At 39.0% G+C, this 17,765-nt stretch overlaps 2 protein-coding genes across 2 annotated transcripts; one reads left to right on the top strand and one right to left on the bottom strand.

The window, feature by feature from the left end:
- Positions 1-271: 271 nt before the first annotated feature.
- Positions 272-2,280, top strand: ost4 (oligosaccharyltransferase complex subunit 4 (non-catalytic)). Its single transcript, XM_062437142.1, has 3 exons — positions 272-275; positions 1,646-1,784; positions 2,173-2,280. Exon 2 carries the CDS (start codon positions 1,647-1,649, stop codon positions 1,758-1,760), a length of 114 nt encoding a protein of 37 aa, XP_062293126.1. The 5' UTR covers positions 272-275; position 1,646; the 3' UTR covers positions 1,761-1,784; positions 2,173-2,280.
- A 21-nt stretch (positions 2,281-2,301) lies between these two features.
- agbl5 (AGBL carboxypeptidase 5) lies at positions 2,302-15,435 on the bottom strand. Its single transcript, XM_062437141.1, has 17 exons — positions 15,319-15,435; positions 13,153-13,446; positions 12,828-12,999; positions 12,518-12,684; positions 12,242-12,419; positions 11,923-12,101; positions 10,636-11,167; positions 10,347-10,516; positions 9,973-10,108; positions 9,541-9,758; positions 9,226-9,428; positions 8,604-8,780; positions 5,347-5,489; positions 5,155-5,207; positions 4,725-4,915; positions 3,907-4,031; positions 2,302-3,808 (listed from the first exon to the last, which is right to left on the bottom strand). Exons 2-17 carry the CDS (start codon positions 13,359-13,361, stop codon positions 3,728-3,730), a joined length of 2,934 nt encoding a protein of 977 aa, XP_062293125.1. The 5' UTR covers positions 13,362-13,446; positions 15,319-15,435; the 3' UTR covers positions 2,302-3,727.
- Between the last annotated feature and the right edge of the window lie 2,330 nt (positions 15,436-17,765).

Below are 17,765 nucleotides of genomic sequence, written 5' to 3'. Positions count from 1 at the left end.
AATAATGCAAATTTCCCCGTTGTGGGACTAATAAAGGAATATCTTATCTTATCTTTCCTCTGATCTAGAGTTTCCTTCTATTTTCCTGCATGAGCTCTTGTTTCACCCTGCAGTCCAGGTGATGGCGGTATTGCTCCTCTAAGCTGGTTTTTCAACCACCATTAAACACTTAAAAGGAGAAGAAAAAGTGACGTGGCCTTTCCTACAGCCGGAAGAGCTGAGCAGCTGAACTGTATCGCCAAAATCGAGATTAAAACATCAATTTAACAGATAAAGTAAGTAGTACTATAAGCTAAACTATATGCAATATTCTGAATTTTGTAATATTGTTGAAGCTTTATATGTAGCGTTTCGTGTATTGGTTAATTTAGCGAGTGTTGGCTTGACAGGCTAGCTATTTTAGCTAAGTCAACGTTACACTGATTGATGGTCAGGTCTCTAAATTTACCAGAATTTGGCAGATTACTTTGCAACCATGTCATTGGTACTGCAGGATATTGGTGGTTTCGTCATTAATGTACAAAACTATGAATAAATATGAATGCAGCTATCACGGACGTGTCGGCGTTATGTGCAAACATTCACTTTTGTGCATCTCCTTCAATGATTTAAAATGATGATGCTATCAGTGGCTGTATCAGTAAATTCTACTGCACTGCTCACCACTTTACAGAGGCCACCTTACTTATTTTGAATGCGATTTCTCATCTTCCAATCAGTCATTTAGTTGCATTTGTTTAATATAGTAAAATAATAACTAACTGAATTAGGCCTGTCACGATAACTTCTTTTGTTGGACAATAAATTGTCTCAGAAATAATCGCAATAAACGATATTATTGTCATTTGAATCTTTTTATACTACTTGCTTAGCAAATGTGACATGAATAGCCTCTTAGTTGCTACAGCGAAGTGTGGCAATATTGAGGTGTGTGTTATTTACTTAGTAACGTTGATAGATTTAGTACATTAGAGGCCAATTGATATTTGATTTTTTTGGGACTGATACATTGGGGAGCAAAACATTCTGATATCGTTATATTTGCGGATAATATTATATATGCATGACAAACATTTATTTAAATGCAGTTCTACTGTATCAAATACAGTTTGATCAACTTTATTGTGTAAAATGACATCAGTGCACTGACACAGCAGACTTAACGGGGAATTTAATTATTATAAATAATTGTAAATAATAAAACCGAGCAAAAATCATATTTATAACTAGCACACAATGCTGCCTATATAACTTTAAAAAGTATAAAAGACATCAATCAGTGCATATGGGACAATATCTGATACATCTGTGATAGGCCAATTCCAGCTGATCATATTGACTGATCGATGACACATAATGCTCACAGATGGCTTAAATGATAACACGGTGCAAGTATTCAAGTTGATTTCCACAACGTTATAAAATAAATGGATAGAAGTGGCTGGAAAGGCAACTGATGTGTTTTGGTATCTTAAAAGCTGTATTGTATTTACAGTGTAACAAAGGTCATGCAAAATAAACGTGTTTGTGTAGTAAATAGACTTCAGTGTCCCTTACTGCCTTTGACCATGGACTAAAACCTTGTTTTTCTTATAATAAACCATTTCCTTCCTCTTGAACTAATGTGTCTTTTTATCTTTTTCAGAATGGTGACAGACGTGCAGCTGGCCATCTTTGCCAACATGCTTGGCGTGTCATTATTCCTCCTTGTTGTGTTGTACCACTACGTCGCCGTTAATAACCCTAAAAAGCTGGAGTAAAGTACCCCCAGAATGACTGGAGAGGTGAGTGCAACCTCTGACACTTAATACAGGAGCGTCCACCACACTCACAGGGAGTAAAGGTTACCTGAGATGGTTTGTCCTTTTCAATCACGTGCCATTATTGAACAACTCAAGTTTTTCAATGAACGCTACATTAATGAATTTGTTGAAAGTTGTCTCTGTGGTCAAAGTTATAACTGAAATGAGCAGGTGAATAGTTTTCATAACACACCTGCTTAAACATTTGCTAAACATGACCTGTTGACAGTGCAATTCAATCAAATACTTCAATATTTAGTGACTTTTCTTACCCTACTTTGATAGGTGTTTTTATACTTTTAGCTACTAATAGGTGTTTCTTACATATAACACATGTTAACACTCTTAAATGGCATTTTTCCTTCCACAGGTGAGATGGCAATCCCCGCCGCCACCCTGGAAACAACATTCCTCCCCCTCTTGCTTTGTTAAAATTGCACAGTAGTGTTTTTTTTTCTAATAAAATATGTGGATTCAATTTGCATTTGTGTTTCAATAGATTATTTTTATTCTACACACACAGTAAATACATTCACATCAAGTTATTGTGCAGAATTCAAAATATGTACTTCAAGTTAATTTATATTTTAAGCTTCTTTCAAGTTACAACAGTATTATCTCAGTCACAGTATAATCAATTTGGTAAAAACCAGTCTGTCACTGGGTTAAGATATGGTTATTACATTTAAAAAGAAAAGACTCTTTTAACAGTTTCTCTCATAAAATATATGAATATATATATAGTAATAAAATACCTGGAAATCAAGGTATTAAAGGAATGTGCCAATATATTTAATAAACATTTACTGCCTATAAAAATATACACCCACCCTTGGACTTTGATGTTTCATTACATTAAGTCACTGGGACTGGGAATATGATGAGACTTTGGTTAAAGACATTCATTGGAATGATTTTTTTAGATTCCCCTCATATATACTTTTTAACAACCTTATTGTGGAATGATTTGATATGTTTCTTCTTAAGGTTTGACCTTCCAGATACAAGTGTGTTTATCCTAAAATCACTTGCCACACATTGATCACACATAGGTGATCTTAATTCAATGATATTTCTAAAATCAACCATCGGCATTAGTGATAATTTAGGTTTTTAACAATACAGGGCTCGAGTTCTTGTGCAATCAGTGATTCTTACATCTTCACTTACTTCGAGCTGTAAACTTTCATCCACTGAAGGTTCAGTGTTGTAAAACAAATCATAAAAAGTCCAACGTGGGTGAATAGTTTTTTATAGGAATTATATGCAAAACGCGCAACCTCTAGAATAATTACATTAAATACACTTCACTCACACATCTAAGCTCACAACGGGAATAATGAGGTTATAAAGGTGCTGCCGTGCTCGTCGGAATAAAAGTCAATCCTTTGCTAGACTAGAACAAATGGCTGACTGTGGAAATATTTATCAGTGCAGAACAGTATTGGTCATGAGTGCGTTTCACTACATTTTTAAGGGGGGAGCAACGGAAGGAAAGGACTCGCATTACAAAGACACAAGTGTGAGGTGCATGAATGGTAGCTGAAATGTTAAAGGATATTTCAAGTTTCTGGATTGTTAATTAGCTAAAAAGCTTGAATGGAGGAAGTTTGTGTCTCCCCCATACCTCAGCACACTGTTGTGGTGTCATTGGGCAAGGCACTTAACCCCCAGCTACAAGAGTAAAGCTCCTAGGTCTGTCTGTGTTGCACCGCATGCCTGAAAACATGCATGCTCCGGATATTGAATAAATAAGGATACAATTGTTCACATTAATATGCCCAAAATAATCCTTCAGTGATAGCAATGTCATCCCCTTCCCCAAATTTCCTTCTTTTAAATGATTTTGATCCTAATATGGTAATTTAGTCTCACATTAAGAAAAAAAACATACATATATGCACAACGGCTCTTCTGTGCAGTTTCTAGGCTTCTCCACACAGCGTCACTGTCTCACACATGTTCACAGGCTCAGGGAGCGGCATCACTGGAGGAGTTTCCTCAACCTTCAAACACAAAATGTTACAGACCAGTCAAGTCAATTGATTTATTCATGCTGATCGTTGGTCTCTGTGAACTTTAATAGTGATTAATCTGTGTTCACCTGTTGTTCATCAGTCTCTGGAGCAGTTTCTATGATAGTGTTTCCTTTGTAGTGGAAACTCTGGCCCGTGCTCTTCTTTAGTGCTTTAGAGGTCAGCTGTATGGCACCCTCTTTACCTGATACACCTTCTGAGTGAAATAAAACACTGACATTAGCTCTGGACATAAGCCATTTACGCACAGGAAGGGTGGAACTCAAAAAGCTATTTTATGCAGACAAATTATAACAAAAGGAAGAAGTCTTGTATAATGAGATATTTGTATGGTAATCATCAGGATTGTCTAAATTTCAGTGGATATATAAATGTGGACAATTCAAAACAATGTTCATAGGAGCATTGTGGCCACAAGTATACATAAATTCAGTCAGCTTGACTGTTGACTGATATTTTGACAGATATTTAATATGGAAATGAACAGTTTTCCTTCAATCCTTCACTGATTGTTTGGCTGAATGCTCTGTTTTGATCTTCAACGAAATATCTGGCGCTTGATTGGTTAACTGCTTCACTATTTGGTGCTGGGCAAGTTTACCAGAGCTTTTAAGTGTAAATCCAAAACAATGATCTAAAAAAAGTTGAAATGAGAGAAACTGTATAATCAGTTGATTAATGTCTCTGTGTTTGTCACTTTAAGCTACAGTAATAACAACTATGCAAAACCCTGTAGTTAACTTACTCAGGCACTGGTCTCTAGGTCATAGGTCTAATACCACAGACAAATGTGTGTGTGTGTGTGTGTGTGTGTGTGTGTGTGTGTGTGTGTGTGTGTGTGTGTGTGTGTGTGTGTGTGTGTGTGTGTGTGTGTGTGTGTACATGCCTGTCAGTGACAGGTGTCTGTGGAGCCCAGGTCTGATCAGCTTCCAGACCTTCATGGTGGTGGAGTGCTCATTTGCAGGTGAGGGTGGGTTAGTGCTAATAGGGGATGTTTTACTGTCACGTGTGGGAGAGGTTTCAGATGACCCCACCCTCCGGATAGGGATGCGGCTTACATGAGGCTGCAGCTCACACCTGGGCAGGCAACAGAGAGTTTAACATAATTTAACACTCCCAAATAAAAACAGCATTGGAAACTAACAACCAAGCAACACATATTACATACATATTACATATTAGCAATACATAGGACTTCCATATAAAATTTGCAAATGTCAACACTTGCCACATTTCTTCTCCTTTTGCATCAAAAATTTACCTGGGCGAGTTTAAAAAAAAAAAAGCCCTAATATACATAGAGTAAGCACACTCACTTGCTAAATTTGATGGAGGAAAGGATGTTGTCAGGCCCCGAGTCTTTAGCAGTCTGTGACAGATAGACATTACAGTGAGACTTAATAAACCTGGGGAAGTACACTTAAACGGAATAAATGGCAGAACAGACTGCTAATAGAGGAGATGAAGACAATTCAGTGTCGGTAAGTGAGTTAACAAGGTATGTTAACCTCTGTACGGCCCTCTGTGGTTTGACGAGTGATGGTAACAGTTCGACACCCTTTCCCCACACGCCCAGGACGGCTGGGGAGAGGCATTCTCGACCAACCCGCTGAACTGGGTCCGCCAGCCTGAAAGTCTGGGCAGCTGAGGCCTGTAAACCAGGTGACAATGGACATAAATACAAGGGACGGAGAGAGGAGACACATTGGTGGGCAGATGAGTGACAAGTCTTGCCTTAACTAAACAAGTCAGGAAACTGAAATGTCTTGAGGTGGCTTATAGCTACAGAGAAGTTGTATTTATAGAGATTTCACAGAGTCAAAAGAGATAAGAGACAGCAGTTGCTTCACAAAGGAATAGTTTTTATTCCAGAGGTTAAACAGAGAGGCGGTAAAAGACAGCAGCACATTCAAGAAGGTGATATTTGTAAAGATGTTACACAGACAAACACTTATTGTAGTCTGGTATAGAAGATTAGCACCACATTGATAGAAACAGCACAATTCTCATAAGGAGTATAATGCGAGAGACCTAGTGAAAATGTGACTATGCATACAGTGTGTTTCCACCTAAAGCTTTTTTTTGTGTGTGTGTGTGTGTGTCATTCTGGATCATAATATATAAGCTTTAGGACTGAAACCACTGGGGAACAGGACATCAAAGTTCACAGTGAAAAAGCAGAACTACAGTATACTCTCCACATTTTTCAGGGCGTTGATCTAATTTGAGAGTTTATAATAACTTCTGCCCGCTGTATTAAATGGAGTGGGCATTAGCTACATGAAAATCATCATAGTGAGCGTAAAGTAAGACTTTTATGTCCCAAGAAAACAATATGAGAACATTTGTAGAAGTTTGATAGTTTTGCTCCTGTCCCCCTGTAGCTGAGATCTCTCTTTTAAGCCCATACTGCCTCTTTGGGAACGTTTACAACTACCTAAGAAAGGATAGTGTTGCCATTGTTTGTTAGTTATCGCTCTAATTAAACTTTTCTTTCGTGAAAAGGTCAACAAAAAGTCCTAAATATGCCCCTTAAAGTCCAAACATAACTGTAGTCATATACAGTATATCTATATATATATAATTTTTTTTAATGAGTTGTCTAACTCAGATTTAAACATACATTATTTTAGGCCTGTATACTCAAAAAAGCCACCCTCTACATTGTAGCTTGCGAAAACAAGATTTCTTCAGATTGAAGTTAAAGCAGACGCGGAGGCAACATGGATCCCCTACCAGATCACCTGGATTATATAGTGATCTGGTAAAAAAAAAAGGAATGAGCAGAGCCTCCAAGATCTACTGTTTTACAAAAGATACCAGAGCAAGGCACACCATAACTACAATGTCACACAGCATCGGAACAGACAATAGCTACAACAAGGCAAGGCCAGATATTCTGAAACGTATCGATTAATGATCTGGTTTATCTGCTGCTCGTAATACCCTCTCCAGGTCACACACGATCTGCCTCTCAGTGCATCGTCAGTGCATCTAAAAATCGCTGGTCCTTAAAACACAGACCATAATCAGGTACTTAAGTTTGATGACAACACACAAAACTAAATTACAAACAAATTACCATAATTCCACAATTGATCTATGAAGCGTACATACAGTCTCAGACAACAAAATTATTTCTCATCTCTGCTAACCACAAAATATATTAACTTTGACCATTGACAGCCCATTACATACCTGCCACGCTCACCCAGTTTACACTAGGAAGGACACATATACAGTACGCTTAATAAATAATGAATATAACTAACATTATATATGAGGAATTAAATGTTTTTCTTTACCACTTTGATGGAACATAATAAAATTTAAAAACTCCACATTTTATTTACACCATAACTTGACTTAAATCTTATAAAGAAAATTATAAACTCTTGCCAACTTTGACTTGGTCAATCTGTTGGAGACACTGAACAAAAAAAATAGTTTTTATATGATATTGCTAGTTGGCAAAACTGCTTCAAAAACCGTTTTTTTTTTTTTACCTCCAAAGAAACTAAGGTTTCACCATCCATGAGGATTTGAGCCAGTGATGGTGCACATGAGGTTTCTGGCATTAGGCTACTCTGTGAACATCATAACGTCAAGACCAAGATAGGACTGACACTGGAATGATACATATTTCATAACGATCACAGAAATCAATCATCGACTCACATTAAATATTTAAAAAACAGTCACTAGAAATTAAATAAAGTGTAGAGAGCGCTCAGTCATACACTAAACTAGCTCCAAATAGGATTATACTGGAAAGTTGTGGCAGCGTTCTACATATAAACATGACAAAATTAAATTAAAATACAATACAGGAAACAAAAGATCAACAGGTGCTTTAACAGATTAAACAGAAACATATGCCACATTATGTTCAGTCTTATTATTCAAAAAACCCTGTTCCTCAAAAATTAAACAAATCCAATAAACAATTCACTCTCATAGTGTTGAAAATTAAAGTGCAGTATGTTGAATGTTTGAAGTATTTCATTCATAGATGACAGCTCCTGTTAAACATGAATGGCAACTATGTGAAAAAGAAGAAAAGCTCACAGCCCTGTCAATCTGCACAGTACCATAGTTATTCTTCTTATTAGCTTATTACTTGTATACAGACTGAAAAGGAAACTTAATCTAAATGTAATCTCTTAGTATAGTGTTTCCAATATTATCCACTGTACATTCTGTAAGTCTTAGGGGACGATAAAGGTTATCCAAGTTTAGCCAAGCATCTGTCTCTCTTTGCTAAACACATTCACTAACCGGCCTGCTTCGGATATGTTATCCAATGCTTCATCAAAGGCTGTAAATAAAAAGGAATAACATTTGAAAATTACCTGCACCGTCAAGTGTATTATTTATCCTAAAGGTGCTAGTAGGTATATGTGATTACAGATATGTGCAGAAGGAGCAACGGTAATATTTTGAGAAAAAGTTAGAAGAGCTAGCACCAATGATGTTTCAGACGCAAACATACACAAACACACAGTAGATCAAATAGTGATTTGCACTTGTTTTGCACCTGTCGTCTGATACTCCACTTACTCAATACAACACACACAGATATATTTCCAAGCTCACAAAAGGAAAGGTTAAACTCAGTCCTGAGTGGACCCAGTTGGAGCGTTGGTGGCTGGTGGTAGGCTCTGAAGAAGCAGGGGGCTCAGTTTGGAGAGCAGCCCGGGGCGGGGAAGTGCCTGCAGGGAGGGGAGCAAGGTGGAGAGGCTGGGGGGCTGGAGGGAGTACAGACCTGTCATACTGACGGAGGCCGGGAGGGGACAGGAGCCTGCTGCGCACACTGAGGAAGACGAGGAGGAAGAGGAGGAAGGGGGTGAGAGTGGGGGGCGGGTGGGAGTGTGGCTGTTGCTAGGAGACCGTAGGATGGAGCGGTGGTGGGGCGGGCGTCTCTTCTCCTGAGGCTTAGCGTCTACAGGGAGAGAGAGACACACACGCGCACACCAGCTCAGACACATGCGGGGCTCGTAGACACACAAACACAAAGTGGCTACATGTTGAAACTGCCCATTAATTTGACAGCCATGTACTGCGAGGATGAAGGTGACAAAATTCATACACACACACACACACACATCAGCAACAGCAACAGGAGGGGTGCTGGGGTCATGCTGGGGTCATGCATGGTACAGGCTGTAGAAATCCAGGGTGTGAAGTCATATCATGTGCTTAAAATCAAGTGAATGTTAAATCATCAGCTGATTTTGCCTCACAATCACATGGCACATCGATTATCAACCAGCCACCATCTTTTCTTAACAGCTCCAAAAGCAGAAACAGACACTGAGTGAGAAAAAGCGAAGAACACCTTGAAAAAGGTAAGGAGAAAATGCCAAATGTTTGAAAGATCCACTTACCCCTGACAGGCCCGAGCACCTTGTTGCTTCCGCGTCCGTTGCTGTGTGTGCTGTTGTGCTGTGTGTGAGTTCGGGGTGGGGGGCAGCCAAAAGTAAAACTCGGGGAACTGTGAACTTTCGGGGATGGCGTCTGACTGCTGCTGCTGTGGCTGTTGCAGCGAATGCGACTGAGGGTGTTCTCTGATGCCGAGCCAGACAGACAGCTGTCCAGAAAAGAGACAAACACACGAAACACATATTCAAATGTTTAATGGAGAAAAAAAAAGGGAAAAAAAGACATTTTCACTGGAGTATTCAAACTCCATGTCAACTCACTTGCTGAAGCTCTTTGGCGGTGACGCCTTGCTGCCGCTGTGGTGTGTTCTCAGCGGAGGGTGAGCATGGACGTGTGAGTTCAGGCCTTTGGTGTTGCGGACATGCTTGAGGATCCAAGCTCGAAGGTTCGTCAGGCAGCTGTGCTCGGACAGCACCAGTCGAGGCCAGGGGTTACACTCTGCCATATCCAGTGCTGAGATAGCTACGGCACGACCCACCTGATGCACAGAAAAATGCAGTTTCCTTCATACCCGCCTCATATTGAAGGATTTCTTAGATTTTTAGTTTTGCAGTAATCAAATATCAAAAAACGTAAAATTTAATTAAAACATTAGCTTAGAGTCAATATCCTGGGGTGTGTGTGTGAAGAAATATGGTTCACTGTAACTAAAACACTGAAAATCTTGAAACTAACCACTCTTGCCTTCCTACCTGTTCAAATATTTCTGGAGTATATTTTGGAGGGAATGATGGAGGTGGAGGGGGGGTCGCCCGTCCGTTGTCGTGGCAGGCCGGTGGGATGGTGTTCATGGCTTTTCCTGTGTTGTAGTTGCACTCTAAAGTGTAGCTGGTGGAGAACCAGTGACAGAGATGTACATTTAATGATAGCTTGGGACACAATTTGAGAATAAACAAGTTAATTTTTATCTTCATTTTTACTATGTACCTGAGTAAAAACACTATGAAAGTATCGTGATTATTAATGAGATAATATAACTTAAAAATGATTAAAAACCTTTGTTTTTTTTTAATTGATCACACTGTACATAAATTGTTGCATTGGTGTCCATCCCATGATATCTGACCTGTGAAGCAGACCTATGGACTTGTGAATAGCCACCCGCCCGCTGCCTTCCTTAGACTGGCCATCTCTCTTGTCCCGAGCGTACATGTTTTTCTCAGAAAAGTTACAGCCCAGGAAATCAAAGTGTGCCGAGTTCACAGCGATCAGCCTTGGATACAACATGTTCTCCACCTGCAGACGGAGGAAGCAGAGTACAGTTGTAGTACTATATCTGCTGGGGATAAACAAATATGCTATCATTACCACTAGTCAAATGAACAACGGTATTTAATAAACTCAATAATCTTCACCTGCTGGCTCTCGTCAGAAAGGTTATTTCCATACATGAAGCATCCGCGTTTGGAGGCGTGGCCATGTAAGTCCACATAATATGCCACACCTCCCTCCTGGGGTGGGATTGATTCCTGTTCCTCCTCCTGTGGTTCTGGTGACTCCACAGTAACAGGAGCTACAGTCTCTACAGAGCTCGACGAGCTGTTCTGGTCCCCTTTACCCATCTCTGTGGTCTCCCAGGAATTTTCTTCCATCCCCATGGGAACTTCTGCCTGGGCGGGATTTGCGTCTTTCTCTGCATTTCGTTGGTTCAGGCTGACTTCGAGGGCCGTGAGGGGAGGAGACTGATGCTGATTGGCGGGCTTGGTGTTGAGGGGAGGGGCCTGTGTGTGTGTGGGGCTGTTACAGCGAGTGCCAGGGTTTGTATTGCGCACCCGGTTGTGTGTGTGGTGGTAAAGCAACAGTGTTTTGGCTGCGTAGATGGAAGGGTGCAACTCAGGGCTGGGGTTCAGGTACTGTCTATTTAGGTTCACACCCCTGGAATCAGTCCTACAGAACAGAGAGAGATTAATACATCAAAAACAGCAAACTTCTTGACATGGTTAACAAAAATTTGTAGAAGCCCCACACATTTCTCCACTGTAATAGAGCTTGAAAATCAATGAATTCTGCCATAATTCTTACATACTGGTGTTTGTTTAGATAAAGAGCAGGTGTTATTTTTTAGGGTTATACTGTCATTACAGAATTTTGAAGACCAAAAAAAGGCAGCAGCGTATTGAGACAACTTGACCTAGTAGTGTCACTTGTTAGCGATACCCCTGATGCATCATTCTGAGACACAGTGACTCAGGTTAAACCTGTATTTGCTTAAAGGGTCAATGCACATCACATAACCTGGCTTTTCAAACCTGACCTGGATTGGACACTGCTGGCCTTTGGTGAACAGGGTTTTTTATTACAGGTGAAAATGTTATTTAATCAAATTGAGGTTTAAAGGACATTGATAAACATTTAAATTCTATCAAACTAGTCTCAAAAAGGTGAGACATAAGGATAAAAAGGGAGTAGGCGAGTAAGAGAACACACTTCTTTAGTTTCATCTGTGTCTGTGTTAATAATAATGACCAGAGGTTGACTTAAGACAGCATGCTTGTAATACTGGGGTCAAATGAGGGTTTGACAGAGGTTCATTAGGGTGTGGGTCAATGCACACATGTATTTAGGAGAATCTGGACAATACTGAGAGAAACTGGAGGATGCTTACATTGATCAGTCTAGGTGTATGAATGTGCAGTTCTCACCTGTAATGCCCTCGGACAACCCCGTCTGGGTTGAGCATGGGAATGAGCTTGAACACAAACATGTTACGAAGCGCATGGGCGCGTGGGTCGTCTCTTCTTAAGATGAAGTTGAGAAAACCGTTAAAAACAAAGGATGAGGGAGTTTCCCCGGGGTGCACTCGACTGCTGAGGAAAAACACCTGCAAAACACACGCAGAGACACAAATGCCAAGTTTCAGCTTCAAGCTGCTTTGATATCATTGAATGGCGTCATAAATAAAGCAATTATGTCATTCATTAGAAGAGAGAATAATGATTGTGTGTTTTTTTTTATTGATACCCTTTTGCCAGAGAATTGATGAGGTCTTGGAGTGTTGGTGTCAGGAAACAGCTTAGGGAGCCGGGGTTCTCTCTCCTCTTGCATCCTGCTGCAATTCGTCACAGTGAGCAGGTCCACCCTGTTGCCATCTAGAGAGTGGCATAGCAACTCCCTGTGGTAATACACAGTACCTGGTGCACTGGCAATGAGAGCAGAGGAAGGTGACGGAGGGGAGAAAGTTAGAAAGACATCATATACACACGAAACAACATGTATTCTGTTTGTGTTGTGTTTTACCTGCTTGGAGTGAGTTGAACAGCTTTGGGGTAGCTCTCATCCAACTGCTGCAGCATCTCCTGGCACTCATTGTATGAAAACGGGTAGCAGAAGGAGAAATAGGTGGTTGCCCCTCGAACCTCCAAGAGGCGGTGAGTGAATGATAGGATGAACTGGTTATCTACAATCTGGACAGCAACAGAAGAAAGAAGAGACACATTATTAGAAAGATAATAATAGCTGAAAGCACTCTGCTTCATCCATCCAGCTGCTTTTGGCTCCTCTTTAGCCCGAAGTCTCTCCCTGACAGCTTCTGAGTGTGTGTAAGTACCTCAGAAGTGGGTCGGTCTCGGATCCTCTCCCACCGGTTCTTGCCAGGTAAAGTGCGTACGAGAGGAGCCATGCCTTGACTGTAAAGCTTCCTCTGGTTGTTCATGTTCATCACATTTATCTTCATTATCTTTCCAGACGCTGCACCCCGCACACTGAAGTAAAACCATGACCTGAAACACACAAACACAATATGAGATGCTCTAAATGATGTAGCTTACTGTAAAGGTTGTGTCCAACTAAACACTAAACTTTTACTTCATTTCTTTTGCTGTGCCCTCATTTGAATAACATCACAGTATAATATTAACAAAATGTGAAGTCACCTGTTTCCGTTTTCATGTTCTGTGCCAGCGCAGTCTGGCTGCGTCCACACATTGAACTCATAGTCAGGGGTAATGTTTGGCACTGAAGGGGCGCTAGAAGACGAATCAGCAGTAGGGCTGGAGTTGCCCTTCTCCACCTTCTCCACGCGGGCCAGGTTCCCTGAGTCAAACTTGGAGCTGAACACAATATTACCAAAGCGAGCCTCCATTGTTTTGAACTCTGGACTCTTCTCTCTTCTCTTCTCCCCTCAGGTCCTTGGTGAGATGCCAGTCAGCAGTGTGACATTAGACAGCCTGTTACGAAATCATACAAACACAAAATATATTTACACTGATTAGATCAAATAAATACATAAAGGGTTTAATGGGTGGTACATTAATTGAAATAAGCTAAAATAGGAGTGATATGTAGATCCAACAAACCCAACCAAATACTATCTGTAAATAATAAAATATATTTTGAAGTTTGAGTATTATCCATTCATAACGCTGGCTCTATGTATCTGAAATTTTGGCTTGGCTAACAACTTCTTTATAATATCTTTCTGCCATCAGTGAGAAAATGAAATGTATCTTTAACTGTAATTATGACTTAGATATAATCAGTGTTGGGGAGTAACTAATTATACATGTAATGGCATTACATAATTTAATTACAAAATAAATATAACTGTAATCCGTTACAGTAAAAATGTGTAATTAAATTACAGTCACTTATGAAAATGTTGATGATTACAAAGGGGGTTACATCTGAAGTCAGACCTTTAAGATTTAGTAGAGGAGGGTTTTTTCCCCCCATTTTTCAAAAGTTTGGACACACCTTCCCATTCACTTGAATAAGAAAGTGTGCCCAAACTTTTGATAGGTACTGTATATTGCTGTTTTTAATTCTTTGAAATCAATATCTTTGTTAATATTTTGGAAATAAATCATGATCTTGAAGCACAAATGGATTTAAATGGTGTCACAGTACCAATTAAGCCCATGCCAGACTTTTAACTTTTTTCATAAAATATCTGTGTTTTATACATATATAAATCTACATGAAATAACAAATGCATTTTCAAATGAGAGATAAATCTTGCTTTATAAGAAATGTTCTCCCTTATACATCATGTCAGTGTCAATGAAAAACTCCTGAACTTAGATGTTGGTGCTTAATGGATACACTTACCCTAACAGCTGAAAACATTCATTAGAAAATTTGAAAAATAATCAAATATAATAAGTTACATTACTTTGATTAAGTAATTGAAACAGTTACATTACTTATTACATTTTAAATGGAGTAATAAGTCATATGTAACCTATTACATTTCCAAAGTAACCTTCCTAACTCTGGTTATAACTTCAATCACTTCTAACAACAATTGAGGACGATTCTTAATTTAATTGTAGATATCCATAATTTACTTTTCAGGGAGTCCAAACTGTATTTAATGTTTTTGACTGGAAAGCTCACACACTAATGGCACACACTTCAGTCTATATAACATTAATCCAGTCAAGTAAATAAATGACCAACTCCCACTTTGTCCCCACAGGGACCTCTGGCTGTGATGCAGGACTTTGAGACGATGCAAGTCAACAGATAACAGCGACAACCTGCGGCCAATCAACAAAAATGCAACTAAAACGACAAACTATAAAGGAATATTTTCCTCAGTCAATGACAGCCAGATGTCTGCACACTACCGATGTATCACTTGGGGTTGCAGACACACTGTCATTGTCGCTGTTTGCCTTCTTATAAATGACCCGATCATGTCTTGTTATCCTGTCCTGCAGAAACAATGGCTGCTGTTTGATGTCAGTAAAAGCAACACAGAAATAACAACAGCTGATCGAGGAAAAATACAGCAAGAGCAAGGGGTGAAAAAAAAAGACAAAATGATGTGATTGATACTGGCTTATCTGTGCAAATTCAAGTTCATACTGACAACCATGCAAGCATTGGTGGTCAATGTCAGATAATGTTGGTAATAATAACGCTAGCATCCGTCTCTAAGCTACCGAGGCTAACTACCGTGCCAGCAGCAGCCCTTTTCCTCAACGACAGTCTTTTCTTTTTTTAAGCATATACACGGAGGGTTTTCGTCGTTGCATTGCCATCAAATATTATCTGCACCAATGCGTCTACGTGAAGTGATGAATTATAAGTCTTACTCAGCTATTTACGATCGATGTCCATTTTTGTTTTCACCGTCCTTTTCTCAACCCCTCAATTCATCGCTCTGCGTGCTGCGTTTAGGGTTCTCTGGAAAAACGAGCGCTCACTGGAAATTTCCTGTAGTTAACGTCAAAGTAGCAGGAGTTTGTTATCATTAACTGCAAGGGTTGAGGAGGTGACTTTGGAAATATAATAGGTTACAGATTACTTGTTACCCTATTTAAAATGTAATAAGTAATGTAACTTATTTTATTTGATTACTTTTTGATTACTTTTTCTATTTTTTATAACAAATGTTTTCAGCTGTTAGGGTAAGTGTACCCATTAAGCCCACCAAAATCTAAGTTCAGGTATTTTTCATGGGTACTGACATGATTTATGAGTGATCCAATTTCTTATAAAGCAAGATATATCTCTCATTTGAAAATGTATTCATTAGTTAATGTAGGTTTTGGAATATGAAATAAAGATATGTTATGAAAAAAGTCAAAAGTCTGACATGGGCTTAATTGGTACTGTGACACAATTTAAGCTTGTGTGTCTTCAAATAAGGTCCATGTCATGAGTTATTTACAAAATATAAAAGAATATTGATTTCAAAGAAGTAAAAACAGTAATATATGCATTCAGTAACATGTTAAATGGGGGGGGGGGGGGGGGGGGGGGGCTCCTCCTGAGCAAAAGCTTGAAGGTCTGACTTCAAGCTTTGTAACCCCCTTTGTAATTATCAACATTTTCATAAATAACTTAAATTTAATTACGTAATGCTGTTACATAACTAGTTACTCCCCAACACTGATTAACAGGCACATATCCAGCAATAATCATATATCTGCCAAGAATCAATACACACATAATTTTACACCTAATAAAGTGACCAACATCTTTGTTATAATGTTATTTGGATTACATTTTAGTGGCCCACATTGCAAAACACACCAATCATAGGAAAAAAAACAACAACAAATAAACAAGAAAAAACGTGTTTATTAAATAAGTAATACAACAGCAAGGCATTTTTTACCATATTTCCTTCTGTCTCTGATCCAGGAGTCAGATCTTTGTCAAATCACTGTCAGTTTTATACACTCTCAATTAAAACATGCATATTGCATCCTTTGGTAAACATACTATTATTATTTTTTCCTAAATCAGTGTAACTCACATCAAATTACATAGTTTTATGTCTTACAATAACTACTGTCAAATATCAGATATGCTGTCATATATCTGGCAATAAAGATTTCCTAAATGAATCATACTCATCAGTTAGGAATGTATGGGCTATCTTTAGGTTTCGCCACAGGACAAAGATTAACAGACTTAGATATCTGTCAATTTGAAGAACTGTTGCATTGTGGCACTGTTGCAACAACACAGATTAGTGCGTTTCTTATCTTCTCCCAATTTCAAAACTACCCAAAAATCTCTCATACCTTAAAAAAAACAGTGCTCTCAGCCATACTTCCTGCTCGCTATAGTTTTTGTGACACACATATCCAACAGAATTAGGAAAATTGTAGGCAACTACCTTTTCATTAGCATTTATTTGAAGCTATTGGGCACTTGGTGAATATTCCCTCTCCTTTTAGTTTGGTTTTGCTCTCACCATTTTCCTGAGGAAAGTATCCAGCTTCTTTAGCTGCTAAATGCTCCACTACACTATATTTCCCAGGTAGTTGTAACTTTGTCTGTCTGCTGTTTGGTGCTGGGCAGGTAGTGTACACTGGGTTTATCACTGGGTTTCTGTTATCTGCTGTGTCTGGAAACAATGCTGATGAGTGCAGTAAGAGTGAATCAAAATGGGGAAGTTGCAGACGGAAAGTTGTTGACTGTAAAATAAACCACAAAAATGAAGAAGTATGGTGTCAGGTGATCATTTTCTATAGCTTTATACTGGTATTAGCAATATCTAACTTAAGAGAAAATGAACTGATGGCTGTACACTTCAATCAAACAAAAATATATGGCACTTTGTGGTTTCCACAAGAGTAGTTACTATGTTTAGAATTAAGTATGTTTAAGCTGCACCCCCAGAGGATAAAGCAGAAAGGTTTCAAAGACCACTTTTTTTCCTGCACAACATAGGTTTAAACCCTAAATCCCAGATAAGTAAGCTCATGACAGAATAACAGCCCCTTTTTTTCTGAGATGTTTTGTTTTCTGTCTTGTTCATTTGGTTTATTGAAATGTTGTATTTTGAACTTTAGGGCCTCCATACAAATAAGAAAAGAAAATGAATACAAATATTCAAATTGAAATAGGGACCTCCATGCATATGGTAATTTTCAAACTGTCAGTGTACTGTCTGTGGATGTTTCTTTGTTAATATCACTTTTTACAAGTAAACCTTAACTGAGAATATACAGATAAACTGGATCAAGACCAAACATTAAAACAAACAAGAGAGAGCCAGAGAAGAAAACAGGGTGGCACTCATAGA

This window comes from Scomber scombrus, chromosome 17, assembly GCF_963691925.1.
Source record: "Scomber scombrus chromosome 17, fScoSco1.1, whole genome shotgun sequence".
Classification (NCBI taxonomy): domain Eukaryota; kingdom Metazoa; phylum Chordata; class Actinopteri; order Scombriformes; family Scombridae; genus Scomber; species Scomber scombrus.
The sequence above is the reverse complement of the archived record's forward strand: the minus strand, read 5'-3'. Positions and strand labels throughout refer to the sequence as shown.

Excerpts from the sequence above, each read along its gene's own strand:
- ost4 (XM_062437142.1), top strand. The coding sequence starts at position 1,647 with ATGGTGACAGACGTGCAGCTGGCCATCTTTGCCAACATGCTTGGCGTG.
- agbl5 (XM_062437141.1), bottom strand. The coding sequence starts at position 13,361 with ATGGAGGCTCGCTTTGGTAATATTGTGTTCAGCTCCAAGTTTGACTCA. Across the intron at positions 12,102-12,241 it reads ATCAATTCTCTGGCAAAAGG|GTGTTTTTCCTCAGCAGTCG; the intron begins GTATCAATAAAA and ends TGTGTTTTGCAG. Across the intron at positions 9,759-9,972 it reads CTCCAGAAATATTTGAACAG|GTGGGTCGTGCCGTAGCTAT; the intron begins GTAGGAAGGCAA and ends TCTGTGCATCAG.